The 14,711-nt window shown below is 41.5% G+C and overlaps 1 protein-coding gene across 2 annotated transcripts in view; it reads left to right on the forward strand.

The window, feature by feature from the left end:
- Positions 1 to 14,711, forward strand: part of PPP1R9A (protein phosphatase 1 regulatory subunit 9A) — a 152,278-nt gene that overhangs the window by 82,696 nt on the left and 54,871 nt on the right. For both annotated transcript variants that reach the window (XR_014618206.1, XM_084282148.1), the window contains exon 5: positions 4,334 to 4,438. Coding sequence is in view for 1 of the 2 variants with exons in the window: in XM_084282148.1 (XP_084138274.1) it covers positions 4,334 to 4,438 (105 nt within the window). In the remaining variant the exon portion in view is untranslated. The remainder of the gene's footprint in view (positions 1 to 4,333; positions 4,439 to 14,711) is intronic.

The raw sequence follows: 14,711 nt of genomic DNA on the forward strand, positions 1-14,711 counted from the left end.
AGTGAGAATTAACTCTAAATTAAAATCTATGCTATCTTCTAAAAACTATATTGCAATAATACTTTCCTTACTGATACAACTTTCCATCCTGTGCAAAGTATGGAAGTGGTGTGCATTACCCATTCTGTGTACTTAAAATGCCAGCCAGAAGGTTGTTCTGCTGTGGAAGCCCTACACAAATTAAATCAGAAGACTCTACCTGTCAGGGGTCTGCAGAGTTTAATAACATTGCTCTGAAACTATTAAAGCATAGCTTTTTCCAGATTGGGCTTGCAGGTATCTTAACAGATTTTGGCAATAAGACCCCAGCTTGAATGCCAAGGACTGATTTATCACAGGTTTAAAACATCAGGAAGGGAAGTAGAGAAGCTGACATCTTAAGATGTCATAGATTCATTCATTACTTTAAGTTTAAGTTAAAGTTTTTCTGAAAGGTATGCTCCAGCTCAGCCAAAAGGCATTAAGCTCACTACTGGCATTCTGTGTGAAAATCTATGGTTGAAAATCAGAGTAGCTCACACCTGGTCTGTGATGATCTGTATTTTCTGCTCCGCTCATAATTCACATGTTTGAGTGGGCTGCAGAAGTTAATGTTCAATTACAAGGCTCTTCTTTCATTTCCCTAGACGGCTTCTGAAAGGAGCTTGTCAGCTGAGAAAAAAAAAATATATATGTTTCTTTGGCTATTCTAATATTTGTGTTGGTTTTCAACTGGCTGAATGTTCAGTCAGCTGAGAAATAGCCCTCTCATTTTCTTTGAGAGCCTGACTGATCATTCACTTGAGAAGGGGATATGTAATCCTCTCAGTCAGGAGCAGCCGGTGCTGTAATAAAGTGCATCAACTGTAAAGGGTCCTGTTAACTTCATCTTTGTGAAAAGCCCAGTTAATCATTAACACTGATAGCAAATCAAAGTCTCCAAACAGGAAATGAAACTGTATTTCAGTGGTTGGATCAGATACTCTGAATAATTGAAGAGCAATCTTCAAGCAGCCTCTCTGAAGCTATCATTTTAAGTATTATGATAAATTGCAATAAATGGCAATACATAAATTATTATTATTAAAATAAATTGCAATAAATAAATTACAGTAAATGGCCTTAAGTTGCACCAGGGGAGGTTTAGGTTGGATATTAGAAAGAATTTCTTCACTGAAAGGGTTGTGAGGCGTTGGAACAGGCTGCCCAGGGAAGTGGTAGAGTCACCATCCCTGGGGGTATTAAAAAGATGTGTGGTTGTGGTCCTTACGGATGTGGTTTAGTGGTGGACTTGGCAGTGCTAGGTTAGAGGTTGGACTAGATGATCTGAGAGGTCCTTTCCAACCTAACTGATTCTACAATTCTAATATCTGTAGGATAATTTCGATCGTGTATTGCAAGACCCATCAACTCATGATAGAAAGTACTTGGAGACCTGGAATCTGTACAAAAAGGTTTCTCAATATTTGGGAAGCACAGGCTTGATCCAAGTTGATAAAAACAAACATGTAGTAAGTGTGTAGTTGGCATATTAAAAGGCATTTTGTGGCAGTCTTTAACCAAGGAGGGTGCTTTGAGATAAATCCAAATGGAAGCACGTTAATAAGTAATAAGAGTGATTATTAGTGTGTAAAATAGAACATCAGTCCTTAGAGCGAATAAGAAAAATTTTTTCTTGACTAATTTAATAGCTTTTTCTTTCAAGTGAATATGATGATGAGTCATTTCAGAGTATTTTGAGAACATCAAGAACAACTGTTTTGAAACATTAGATAGTTACTAACTTGAAAAATACTCTGGCCTTCACCTCTGCACAGGTTAAATTTTTCAGTTCATCATACAGAGCAAGGCAAGTTTATCATACAGAATTAGGCAAGTATTTATTTGACTTTAGTTGGTTTACTTCTGTAGTTGCTAGTTTATTGAAGTGCTGCTTTACATAAGCAGAGGTTTAAGTCATGGCCATTAGAAAATAATTATCAGAAAAATTACCAATGTCATTAGTGATAAAATCAGTTAAGCCTTTACAATTGAGGCTTTGCCAAGCTGAGTCCAATTCTTCTTTCATGTTGGAAATTAGATTTGAGAGACAGAGGAAGCCTAGAGCCCCAGGTGGAGGGGGCTGTAAAGGGGCTTTCCAACAAAAAAAGGGAAGGCTCCTCACAATTTTGGTTAGAGGGTGGGTGGGGTGGCTTATTTGGTGCTCTGCCTGCGGTGGGGGTTAGGGCTGCGTTTTGGATACAGGGAAAGTCCGGAGCTGCACTGGGAGGGGGCTGGAGAGGGGCCGCCCACAGCAGAGGGAGACCACCAGGAGAACGTGGCTGTGAGAGTGTTTTGGTCTGGGCAATGCAGCAAAGTACACGGCAAGCGACAGGGAACTTCTTTTTGAATTAAACATAATTATATAATTTGAATGCTAATTATGTTAATTGCATGTTGTGTGATATATATGCATGCTTATGTATAATTAAAATATGTGTATGCACCAAAGGAGAGGTTCAATGAGGAGACAATGGTCATAAAAATAAGAGCTGGAAATGAATTTAGGAGCCGTACAGGCAAGAAAGGAGAAACAAAATCTGAAAGACAAATGGAATCAGTCAGTTGCAGTCTGTGGACAAAGCGGCAGACAACAGTTCTCTACGATGACATTTCCTCACCTGAAATAGTGTGCTGTGTATCTGTGTGAACAGTACTAGGATTGCATAGTGAAGTTTGTAAAGTTTTGGAGCTAAGCTGCCATTACAAAGGAATCTCTTCTTCCACCATATAGTTTTCTGCCAAGAAAGTGACAGCTTCCCCCTCAGTGGGCACCAGCTTCTTAAACTTCCTTTCCTGGAACACCTGCTGCCATCTGACTGCTCCTCGTGTTTGCTAAATTACAGTAAAAATATTAATTTTTCAGTATCCAAATACAATAGATACCAATGTGATAGGTGTATTTATTAAATGCTTCACAAAAAAATAAAAATAAAAATTGAGATTTAAATGCCTGATGTGATTTTCAAGATAGGAGTTCCTTATGTACAGAAGGGAGAACCCTTCCAGAACACAGTGACATTCTGTGTTGTGAGGCTGCCAAAGCATAAATCCTGAAATTCTTACTCATCAGCAGAGTCCCAAGAATTGAAGACACTGCTTGAACACATGTACAACTGCAAAGCATCGGCTCAGACTTTACAGTGAAATGTGTTCCCCAAGTCAAAATGCTTCAGCTTCTTTCAAGGCCTCTACTGTGAAAATTCGTCTTTGAAAAGAAATCTTATCACTAAGATATCCTAAGAAATTAAATCGCTTTATTTAGTTAGTTTCATATAATTAAAGTGGAAAATTTTCAAAGCTGTTTCTTGGTTGCTTTATAAACCGTATTGTTTGGATCAGTAACATCTATGTAAGTACTTGAAAATTGCTCATTTTGACTAATTCTGAATGCTTTTTTGTTTTTTCTTTTTTCTTTTTTTTTTTTTCATTTTTGAAGCTGTAGGAGTTTGTGTATCTCTAGAGGACAGTTTAAAATAGTAGTCCTCCTTCCAAATATTTGTAATCCAGATGATTCTTATGCCAGCCCTAGGGACTTTAGAGCTATGCCTGTTTCAGATAAAGCAGCGCTTTTCATATTCCTCCTAACTTTTCCTGCATTGAACAGTGTATCAACTGGAAATTGGCATTTGGTTTCAAACAGGTAGTCCTTGTTAAAACAGCCCTAGATCTTATTGTTGTGTGCTCCATGATCTCTTTTACACTGGGAATTCATCTTTTTGAAGCAAGTTAGATGAAATATTTTAAGAGAGTAGGTCACAATTAAGTCTGATGCACAAGCTCTTTTCTCTACAGATGAGCAGGTTGTTTTAGTTAAATACCACATTTTTTTCCATTAGCGTGAAATACCAGAGCTATGTCTTATGCTGTTTTTAAAAATTGGCTTTGGAAAGAATGATATAAGAATTGTTCAAGTATCTCATTTAATTTAAGTCATATGACAAATGCAAGAATTTGTATTGCTGTATTTATATACAGGGAAAATGACTGGATGATTGATGCAGTTAATTGTAGTGGTAACTTTGAACCTGGATTTATGATATGTGCAAGGGCAGACAGATACATTCTTCATTGCTCCCTTGATGATGTTTCCTAGCACTTGCCAATATTATGTTGGAAGGCACAGTCTCAATTCAGGGAAGAAAGTCTTTTGATTTGCGTGTGTGATATTTACCTCAGTCACTTTATGAATGACTTTGTGTTTAAAGTCTTCATTTAAAATCAATTTTTTTAAAAAAATCTGTATGCTGAGTTTTGCCAAGAATTCACCAGAATTCACCATAACTTATTTATATATTTGTTTTTCTTCTGAAAGGATCCAAGTGAATGACCAAATTGTGGAAGTTGACGGCATCAGTTTGGTTGGTGTTACACAAAATTTTGCTGCGACTGTTCTTAGAAACACAAAAGGAAAGGTCAGGTGAGTATTTTAGAAGTAAGAAGTGGTGGTTAAGTACTTAAGATTACCTGGGTTCTCTAATAGGAGAGTCGGTCTATTTTGGTAGAAGCAGAGGTTTTTGTCCCTTCTCTGCTGGCCACACAACAGCCCCAGGGCTGGAGGAGTAAGGTAGTGAGCCCACCAGGGCTCTCCAGTGCAGCCTCTGAGGGAGGAGGGCACTGGGCACTGTAGTGTTGAGAGTACTGGCTTGATTAACAGCCCAGTATTCTTTCACTGAGTTCCCCGTGTCCCTACACCATCTCTGGGATTCTGACTGTCTGATCCTAGGCTGTAGTTAACTGAAAGGCATCACTGCAAGCATCTGTAAAATAATTAGTAGCCTAGAAACTGAATGAAAATACAAGACTGTAAAATATTTGTAAATGAATAAGAACAGTGTTTCCTGAGAAATGAACTGTTTTGCCATTTAAAAACATATTCTGTCACATAGCTTTTCTGCTTAATAGCTTGTTAATTTCAGCAAACATTTAACTCTACAAAATAATTCCAGGAATATCTTTGGCATATTGCAAAGCAGCAACCATTCTGTAGGCACCTTTCAGCTTGCTCTCCAAATCCTCTCTATTGAATACAGCTGAAACATTTAATTGATGATTTTGGGGCTGACTTCTTTTAAACCATGACTAAACTACTGGATGTAAGATGTGCAGTTCCCCCCAGCCAGTGATGTTATATACAGGTTTCTACAGAAATCCCATGCCTGTTCCAGCACAACATTAAGGAATAATACTGGAATATGTATTCTGCAAAGTGTTGTGGGGGTGGTTGGTCAAAGTTTTTATTAAAAGAGATTATTTAGGAAAAAAAATCTTAAAAATCATAGCATAATTACAGGTGAATATGTTTTTGTGTAACATTTGCAGTTGTAGCTACATGGGTCATACCTGTGAAGACACACATGCTGTGAGTATTCCTACCAAGTTGGCTATAAAAATGATGTCGTGGTTCCGCTCGAGTGGGCAGCCGAGCTCCACCACAGCCGCTCTCTCACTCCCCCTCCTCAAAGAGGAATGGGGAGAAAATATGTGAAAAGGGCTCAAGGATTGAGATAAGGACGAGAAAATCACGCAATAATTATTGTAACGGGCAAAACAGACTCGGCATAAGGAGATAGTAAGATTTATTGCCTACAACTAACAAGCAAGAGAAGTGAGAAAACAAAGGAAAAAAAACAAAAGCACCTTCCCCCCATCCACCCTCTTCCACCTCCTCCCCCCGAGCGGCGCAGGGGAACGGGGAATGGGGGTTATAGTCAGTCTACAGCACTTCTTCTCTGCCGCTCCTTCTCGGTCACTCTCGTCCCCTGTGCTGTGGGGTCCCACCCACGGGATGCAGTCCTTGATGAACTGATCCGGCGTGGGCTTCCCACAGGCAGCAGCTCTTCCAGAACTGCTCCAGATATGGGTCCGTACCACGGGGTCCATCCCTCAGGAGAAAACTGCTCCAACCTGGCTCCCCTACGGGCAGCAGCTCCTGCCAGATCACCTGCTCCTGCGTGGGCTCCTCTCCACGGGCTACAGGTCCGGCCCGGAATCTGCTCCGGCAGGGGTCTTCCACAGGCGGCAGCCTCCGTCGGTGCAGGGCCACCTGCTCCACCGTGGTCTCCTCCACGGGCTACAGCGTGGAACCCTGCTCCACCGTGGTACTCCATGGGCTGCAGGGGGACATCCTGCTTCACCATGGTCCTCACCACAGGCCGCAGGGGACTTCTGCTCCGGCGCCTGGAGCACCTCTCCCCCTCCTTCTACACTGACCTTGGCGCAAGGCTGTTCCTCACTCCCGGCTGCTGTGTGGCGCAGCGTTTTTTCCCTGTCTTAAATATGCTCTCACAGAGGCGAAAAACAACATCGCTTATTGGCTCGGATCTGGAAAACAATGGGGCCCTTCCCAAACATGGGGCAGCTTCTAGATCTTTCTCACAGAAACCACCCCTATGGCTCCCTGCTACCAAAACCTTGCCACGTAAACCCACTACATTCCACCCCTCGCCTCTGTTAAAAGCATATTTAAGACTACTCACAACATACTCTTACTTTACAATTATCACAACAACCTTCACAAAATTCACTTAAATCAAAACGAAAAAGAATTCACCACACCAAAATAAACATAACATCATCACAGCACCGACAAGGTGGACATTTTACACACACACCACCCCTCGTCCCTTCACCACACTAACAGTTACTGCTTTCTTAATTCTTCACAACTTGTACATTCCTAACAATCATCCTGCACATATTTTTGCCCGTTACTTCTACTAACTATCATCCTTATCTCAAATTCCTCGAGCCCCACGTTGGGCGCCAAAAAAAGACTGTCGTGGTTCCGCTCGAGTGGGCAGCCGAGCTCCACCACAGCCGCTCTCTCACTCCCCCTCCTCAAAGAGGAATGGGGAGAAAATATGTGAAAAGGGCTCAAGGATTGAGATAAGGACGAGAAAATCACGCAATAATTATTGTAACGGGCAAAACAGACTCGGCATAAGGAGATAGTAAGATTTATTGCCTACAACTAACAAGCAAGAGAAGTGAGAAAACAAAGGAAAAAAAACAAAAGCACCTTCCCCCCATCCACCCTCTTCCACCTCCTCCCCCCGAGCGGCGCAGGGGAACGGGGAATGGGGGTTATAGTCAGTCTACAGCACTTCTTCTCTGCCGCTCCTTCTCGGTCACTCTCGTCCCCTGTGCTGTGGGGTCCCACCCACGGGATGCAGTCCTTGATGAACTGATCCGGCGTGGGCTTCCCACAGGCAGCAGCTCTTCCAGAACTGCTCCAGATATGGGTCCGTACCACGGGGTCCATCCCTCAGGAGAAAACTGCTCCAACCTGGCTCCCCTACGGGCAGCAGCTCCTGCCAGATCACCTGCTCCTGCGTGGGCTCCTCTCCACGGGCTACAGGTCCGGCCCGGAATCTGCTCCGGCAGGGGTCTTCCACAGGCGGCAGCCTCCGTCGGTGCAGGGCCACCTGCTCCACCGTGGTCTCCTCCACGGGCTACAGCGTGGAACCCTGCTCCACCGTGGTACTCCATGGGCTGCAGGGGGACATCCTGCTTCACCATGGTCCTCACCACAGGCCGCAGGGGACTTCTGCTCCGGCGCCTGGAGCACCTCTCCCCCTCCTTCTACACTGACCTTGGCGCAAGGCTGTTCCTCACTCCCGGCTGCTGTGTGGCGCAGCGTTTTTTCCCTGTCTTAAATATGCTCTCACAGAGGCGAAAAACAACATCGCTTATTGGCTCGGATCTGGAAAACAATGGGGCCCTTCCCAAACATGGGGCAGCTTCTAGATCTTTCTCACAGAAACCACCCCTATGGCTCCCTGCTACCAAAACCTTGCCACGTAAACCCACTACAAATGAATATCAACTTTATTAGGTTTCTGCAGAGCTGGGACATCTGAACATAACATCCTTATGACAGAGAATAATGTCTTCTGTGTTTCAGTACACAAAGCAAATGTTATATGTATTTTCTGTTTGATGTTTTAACTCAAAAAAAGAACAAAAAGAAAAAGGTAAGTACTCACATAATCAGCTTGGTCTGTGAAATTATTATTGAATAAGTTACAGAATAGAATACTTGCTTCTATGGAAAAATAACGGGTTTGGAGGAAGGAAGAAAAGTGAAGTGATTTTCACACAGAATGCTCCCAGAATCTTCTCATGGTGTATGAATTACAGTCAGACTGGTTGTAATCTAGACCCCCTTTGTCATAAAATAATACACTGCAGAAAGTGTTTCTCCATTGCTGTAGATCTCACATTGTCAAGAATACTAGGTAGGCATCCTGTGTGCAAGGATAGCTGGTTTCTGACAGGTCTCGTTTATCAAGGAGAGATGTGTGAGCTTCTGTATTTTCCTCATGAGTAAGCTTAAGATACTGTATTTTCACAGGAAAAATGACCATGTGCATTAGTATCACAACCAGATTTAAAAAAAAATCACTTTAGTATTAAAGTAAAAATTATACTTAAATATTATTAACTAAAATAGATGTGTAAGGATCTGTGTGCATACTCGCATACTGTCTGGTTAGCAGCCTCTTACTAATGTATACATAATTAGAGGAAAGAAATGGCTAGAGTGTGGTGCAACTGCCTCTATTTTTGCTTCATTTAAAACTTAATGGGAGAAAAAAACAGAAAGATCACTCTTCTGTTTTACACAGACTGGCTGAGAAATGCATGATTTTTTTCCCGGTTTCCTATAAACTGGGAACAAGATTTGATGATGTTGCTAAGCATTGTGTGGCATCAGTGTCCTGCCCAGGTTCTGGTCAGATCTTGATGGCCGTGCTGTCAGATGCTCTGCTGACACTAATGGGCTATGTTGATTTTTAGCTGTTCAAAATTAGAAATGGTTCCAGAAAGCTTTTATTTTTGGAGATGGAGATTTCAGGATGGTTTGATGGTTTTGTTCTTATTGTAGGTTTAAACATTTGCTTGTTAAGTAAGCTACAGCTAATATTGATGAATTTAGATATGAAAGGAAATAATGCATTTATATCTTGCTGACTGTTTTCCTTTCCTGTATGATACCAGGGCCCTGCCTTCTGCATGTTTTGTGGAGAGTGGTTGTTTTTTGTCAGATGCTCTTTCCCAGGTACACTCATAGAGCTGAGATGGAAAAATTGTTGATGTCCACTCTCTTTGAACTGGAGTCTTGGGAGCAATATAAGGGGATCTTTTGGGCAGGTTCCCTCACACACCCCCAGCCATTAGTTGGTGCTTGCTGGAAGTGTGAAGAGCAGTTCTAGTGACCTCTGAGTGCAGTCTTCCCTTGGCAGCTGCCGTTAATAATCCATGTCACTGGGGGAAGCAGGAGTACTGGAAAAGGTTGTTTGCATCTCCAGATGACCTGCTGTACAAATACCTGCTGCCTTTCCTGATGGTGGTGTCTCCTCTGAAGTACAAGTGGCTAGGCAACGTACTCACACTCATACCCAGCCCAGTTCAAGACAAGGCATCTTCATGAGTCTGTCCCTCACCAGAGAATTTGCACACATACTTAACTCACGTGTGCTATTCAACAGTGTCAGTTCAGTGAGTTTTATGGAATTGCTTTAGTAAGCATAGTTATCTTAGTGATTATCGCATACGTGTGTGTGCCTTTCTTCTGCCTGGTGTCCTGCACACACACAGATCGGTGTGCATTTCGCTGGCATCACCTTCTGCTTGTAAAGCACAGCATTACATATACACAGTTCTGTTCTCCTGAATCTAGTCAAAGCTCATGCTAGTTTTTGTAGCAAAGTTTATTATATGGGATCAGCTGCAAGGAAAGGACATTCATGAACGGAATGACACTAAAGCCACTTCTTAATTCTTTACAATAAATGCAGTCAATACCTCTTCAGGAAGCTTGCGTAATGCCAATAGTGAGTGATATATTTTTCTCCTTTGAGCTTTCTGAACATTTTGAATTATCCTGACAGTGGAAGTCATTGACCTAGAATAGATTTTGCAATGTTTCTGCCAGAAAAATATATCCAAACTGTCTGTAGCTGACATAGTAAGGAATCTGTGAAAATGAAAACATGACTTTTACCTTTTGAACTGTTCTAGTTGAGGGGGAGGGAGAAAAGGAGCAAATATAAGCATCTATTATTACCTCGTCCACTGTTTCAAGCACTGAACTATTTGGAAGAGTTATCATACCATAATAGAAGATCATTGGCCAAACCAATTTGGCTTCTCCAATAACAAATTCATCAACTCTTTCTTACAGTGTTTTATAGAGAGATAATCAGCACCCACCAGATGGAGTCTGGTAACCTATGAGATGAAGGAAGGAGAGGGAATTCTTCCATAATCCCAGCTGGCAATCAGCTTCTGTCTTTAGGGCTAAGAATTAGTATCCCCGTGACTCTAATCTGGCAAATGCAACTATGAATGCTATTTTAATTCACATAAATATCAAGTCTTCTTTGTAATTTTGCTTAACTGTTTAGTTTACTAACATCTTATCTTTGATTGTGTAAAGGAGGAATTTTCTTTTGAAATTTGTGTTGTTTTTCTGTTTCATTGAGCGTCGTCCTTCTCTAATAGGGTTCATGGAACAGTCAGAGGGCAGCACCAGACTAGTGTGACTAATTGGTCAGTGCGTCTTCTGACCCATTTAGGACCTAATCCATCAACATGAAGCTTGCAAGCAGTGCCTCCTTTCATGAAATACAGGGTAAGGAGGCAACTTGACAGTGGGAATCCCATCCTGCTGTGGAGCTTCTCTGGATTCTTTTGTTTCCTAGCTTGCTGTTTCCTCATGGACTGTGGTGCTGAGTAGCAGACCTAAAGTTCTTTGAAGTTGCTTGGGTGATCTTGAGCCTGGGTGACCTCACTCATCCCTCTGATCATTCTTCATCATAATGCAAGGATGCCAGGGACCATAATGTCCTTATCAGAGAAAGTTCACATGGAAAGTTGTATGCCTCCAGGGATTTTTGTTTTTTCTTCAACACACCTACAAGAGGGAAAAGTTAGTTCTTTTACAAAGAAAATTTCAGCTTTTTATTATATGTGCCTAGTCTCAGTCCTTCCTAGTACAAAAGTGGGTGTTTTCAGTATGGTCTGGAAAATGAAGGAACAATTACTGGGGGGATGTGACTTCACTTCGCAGCCTCACCGAAGACAAAGATTCATGCCTATGCAGATGTGGGAAGCACAGGGTCCCAGGAAAGGAGATCAGGGTGCCAGAAAGTCTTACTGGGTTGATAAGAAGAAAGGGGATTGTATGAGAGTGATTCGTCTGAAAATCCCAGTCCTTCATATGCTGCTTGTATGTTTTTATCATTACTGCTTTCCTCTGAAGGTTTCTGTTAAGAGATTTAAGCAAATTCAGAGTCTTATTAGAGAGGCAAATTTTAAATTCTGTGTCCTCCTTTCCATATCCTGTCTTCTGAATGCCACTAAGCATTTTCTCAGCTTCCCAAACTGTTGCTAGGCACTGAGCGGTTGCTCTCATGGTGCTTTCCTAGTCAGCTCCTGAGTTCTCAGGGAGCCCCACAGAACCTGGGTAAAACCTGTAACAGTTCTCTTGATAGGCACCACCTTGAAGTTAATTGTATTAATTCTGACGCAGCAGTGAATTTAACAACTCTTGTTTAATTAAACTCCTCTGAAATGTCTCAAAATCTTCCGATGCTAAGAAGCTAAATAATTAGTTAGCAAATTTTGCTGTGTTGCTGTTTAATTAATCTAGACCATTGAAGAAGAGGTTCCAACAATAGCAGTCAAACCCTGAGGCTCTCTACTATTAATTATTCTCTGTTCTCATAAAGAATCATTTATTACCATTTTGTGCCTGTTCCTCTCTGGACAGTTTTAATTCAAAGTAGGACTTTGTCTCAACCCATATTCCCAGTTCATAGCCTAATTTCTTTATCTCTTACTGTAGTGCAAATGGAATCTGAAATGAAAGAATGAAGTTTTTACTTTTTTAGATAGCTCTTACACAGGGAGCAGTTGAAGGGCAGAAAGTTAAAATATTCACTTCTTAATTAATACAAACTTGATAAATCATTTATTCTTTCTTCAGCCTATTTCTCCCCCAACATTGAACTGATTTCTTTCTGGAGAATATACTGTCTCAGAAAACAGTAATTTGCATGCCTGTTGTTACTTTTGTTTAACATCATAACATCTGGAAAGGTAATTTAAATAGTTGTGTCTTTGCAAGCAATCAGACAGTATAGAGGACAGATGAAGTCAACAGCAGGATCTAGCCAACAGCCGTCTACCCCTGTGGGGAACGATATTTGCTCACGGTAAGCATGAAGAGCATTGCTTTATTTCTGTGAATCCTTTCCCTAGATAATCATCTTTTCCTTCTTCAGTGTGCCTGCCTGTGCAGATTTTCTCTTGTTCTTTCTTAATTTCTCTGCCTCTGCTCTTGTCCTGTGAAACAACTGTGTCCTTTAAACGTTTGCTGGCATTCTCCATACTCCATGCAGATCCATGCTGCGGAAGACACAGGAGAGATTTCTGTTTCTTTCCAGTCCCGGGTAATGACACAGCAGCCAAAAGCAAAAGATGCTACCTCTGTGTCTGAATCAGAGAGCTGGATTAAATCGTCTTTTTTTTTTTTTTTTTCTTTCTGGCTGGAGGTGATGTTTTTGTTCTTCCTTTTCTTGCCATTATCTGTTTCCTTGAATCCAAGTACTGGAGCCAAGGAGAGAGAAAGAAGGAAAGAAAAGTCCTTTACTCTGCGGTGCTGCTTGTCGTGCTGGGACTTTATAAAGAGCTGCTTAAGAAGCCATTTGTGCTTGGTGGATGTTCTGATTCTTGAGCAGATTGTTAAGTCTTTGATAAACCTGAATTAGGCACCCAGTAGAAACTTAATTTGTGGTGCCTCGTACCAAAACAATGTGAATTTCTCCTGTTGATTTTGGTATAGTATTACAAAGAATTACATCATATAAAACCTATCAGGACTGGTAACCATGCTACAAGACTACTAGGCATAGCATGCTGAACGTAACGTGAAAAATTATTTATGAGCACTGTGAACCCTTAGCACTGGGGAGGTAAGACTGCACTCATCAGTGCTTTGCTGGATGTGCAGCAGTGCTGTTTGTATTTCTTGGCTGAGCCTGTTCGAGTAGGTGCAGCGTGCCTCAGACTGCCCGTGGGCACCGAAGCCAGCTGGCACCAGAGTGCTCTGTGTTCACACTGTTCAGCGTTTTTACCTTGCAGAGCAGAGTGGCCACGTCCAAACTGTCTGTTGGAAACATCCAAGCTAGCTCCTAGCCTGGGCTACCTCCTGGACTGTGTCTGAATATTATTTTGTAGAGTACTAGTTAACTCGGGCCAAATAGTTCCAAAGATTGTTCCAGTCATTTAACAGCGTAGATGACCAATAACTAATGCTTGGGAGCCCTTCCTGGCACTGTTAAATTTACTGGCATAAGCATAGCTCCTCTGTCCCGAGATCTAGCTAGTTTGAATTTTATGGTAAGTTACTTACTGGAATATTTGCACATTTGGACAGGATATTCTCTGTTTAAGCATGAAATATATAAATACATCTTCATGCAAACATTTTAGCTGAGATATAAACTATTTTGCTAGGTATCTAGAGCATTGTTTTTAAAATGGACGTAACATGAAATAATAAGATTTAATCAGGCTGGATTTCATAAGGAGTGGGTTTTCTTTTCCTTTTCTGCAAAAAGGAACAACTTGACAGGTTTTGAATCGCTTTATCCTCAAGTCAGTTGAATCTAAACATAGTAACATACCACTGCAACCAAAATGCCACCATAAATGTTTGTTAAGCTAATTTCTTCCATCCTTCTAAGTGAAATATGTTTTGCTGTGGAAGTTGCCAGCAAGTTTTGGTGCACCTTGATAAATCTGATATAACATTGTGACAGCTGGGCAGAAATACCCAACATTCATCCTTGCAGGGTAACTCAGCAAACCACAAAGATGGTGTTATAAGAGCATTTGGCCACACCTGGATTGTGCTATGAGTGTGGTTCAGCTTGGCTAGAATCTGGGTCATGGAATTACGTGGACTGTGGATGTGGTCCTAACTCAGCAGCTTACTTCTGACCCATACGCAGTTCCTTCCTGGATTGGCTTCCCACAGATACCAGTGAGGGTAAGGATGAGTAAAGGCAGATCTCACCCCAAAATGCAGTCCAGTTGTAGAAACATTCCCAGATGGGACTTGCACCTTTTGAACAGAGTTGGCATACGTGCTTCACTTACATTCAGGAACGGTAAAGCATACACTTACAAGTTTGTTTCTTTGAGGCCGTTCCTGTAAGGCTTGTGTGGTGCTATAGAGAATGCTGATTAAATGATTATTGTGTATACAAGAAAAACTGTTACACGAACGTTGTGTTTGGAAACCGTCAGACTGGCTGGAGGAAATGGAAGAGAGCGCTCCCTGGCAGGGCTCTCAGAAGCACAGAGCAGTGTAAGGACCAGAACCTGGAGAGGTGCCAAAATATTGAATCCATTGGCTAATTTTGAAGTTGTTCTGAATAAAGCTAATGTGTCAGTGAGGCCCTGGCCTAGAATTGATTTCTAGGGGAAATAATTAATCTAAGTGCATTAATATTGCTGTTTTGTTTTGTTTTTCTTTTTGTTTTTTTTTTACATGACTTTCTAATTGTCTAACTCTAATAACCATTTAGTGTTGATAGTAGCATAGTTTGTCAGGGACTCATATCCAAGATGCTGTGGAGAGACTGCTGAGCCTTTTCTGGCCCTTAAGCTGTTATTTT

The sequence above is a fragment of the Netta rufina genome (genome assembly GCF_964035555.1).
Source record: "Netta rufina genome assembly, chromosome: 2".
NCBI lineage: Eukaryota > Metazoa > Chordata > Aves > Anseriformes > Anatidae > Netta > Netta rufina.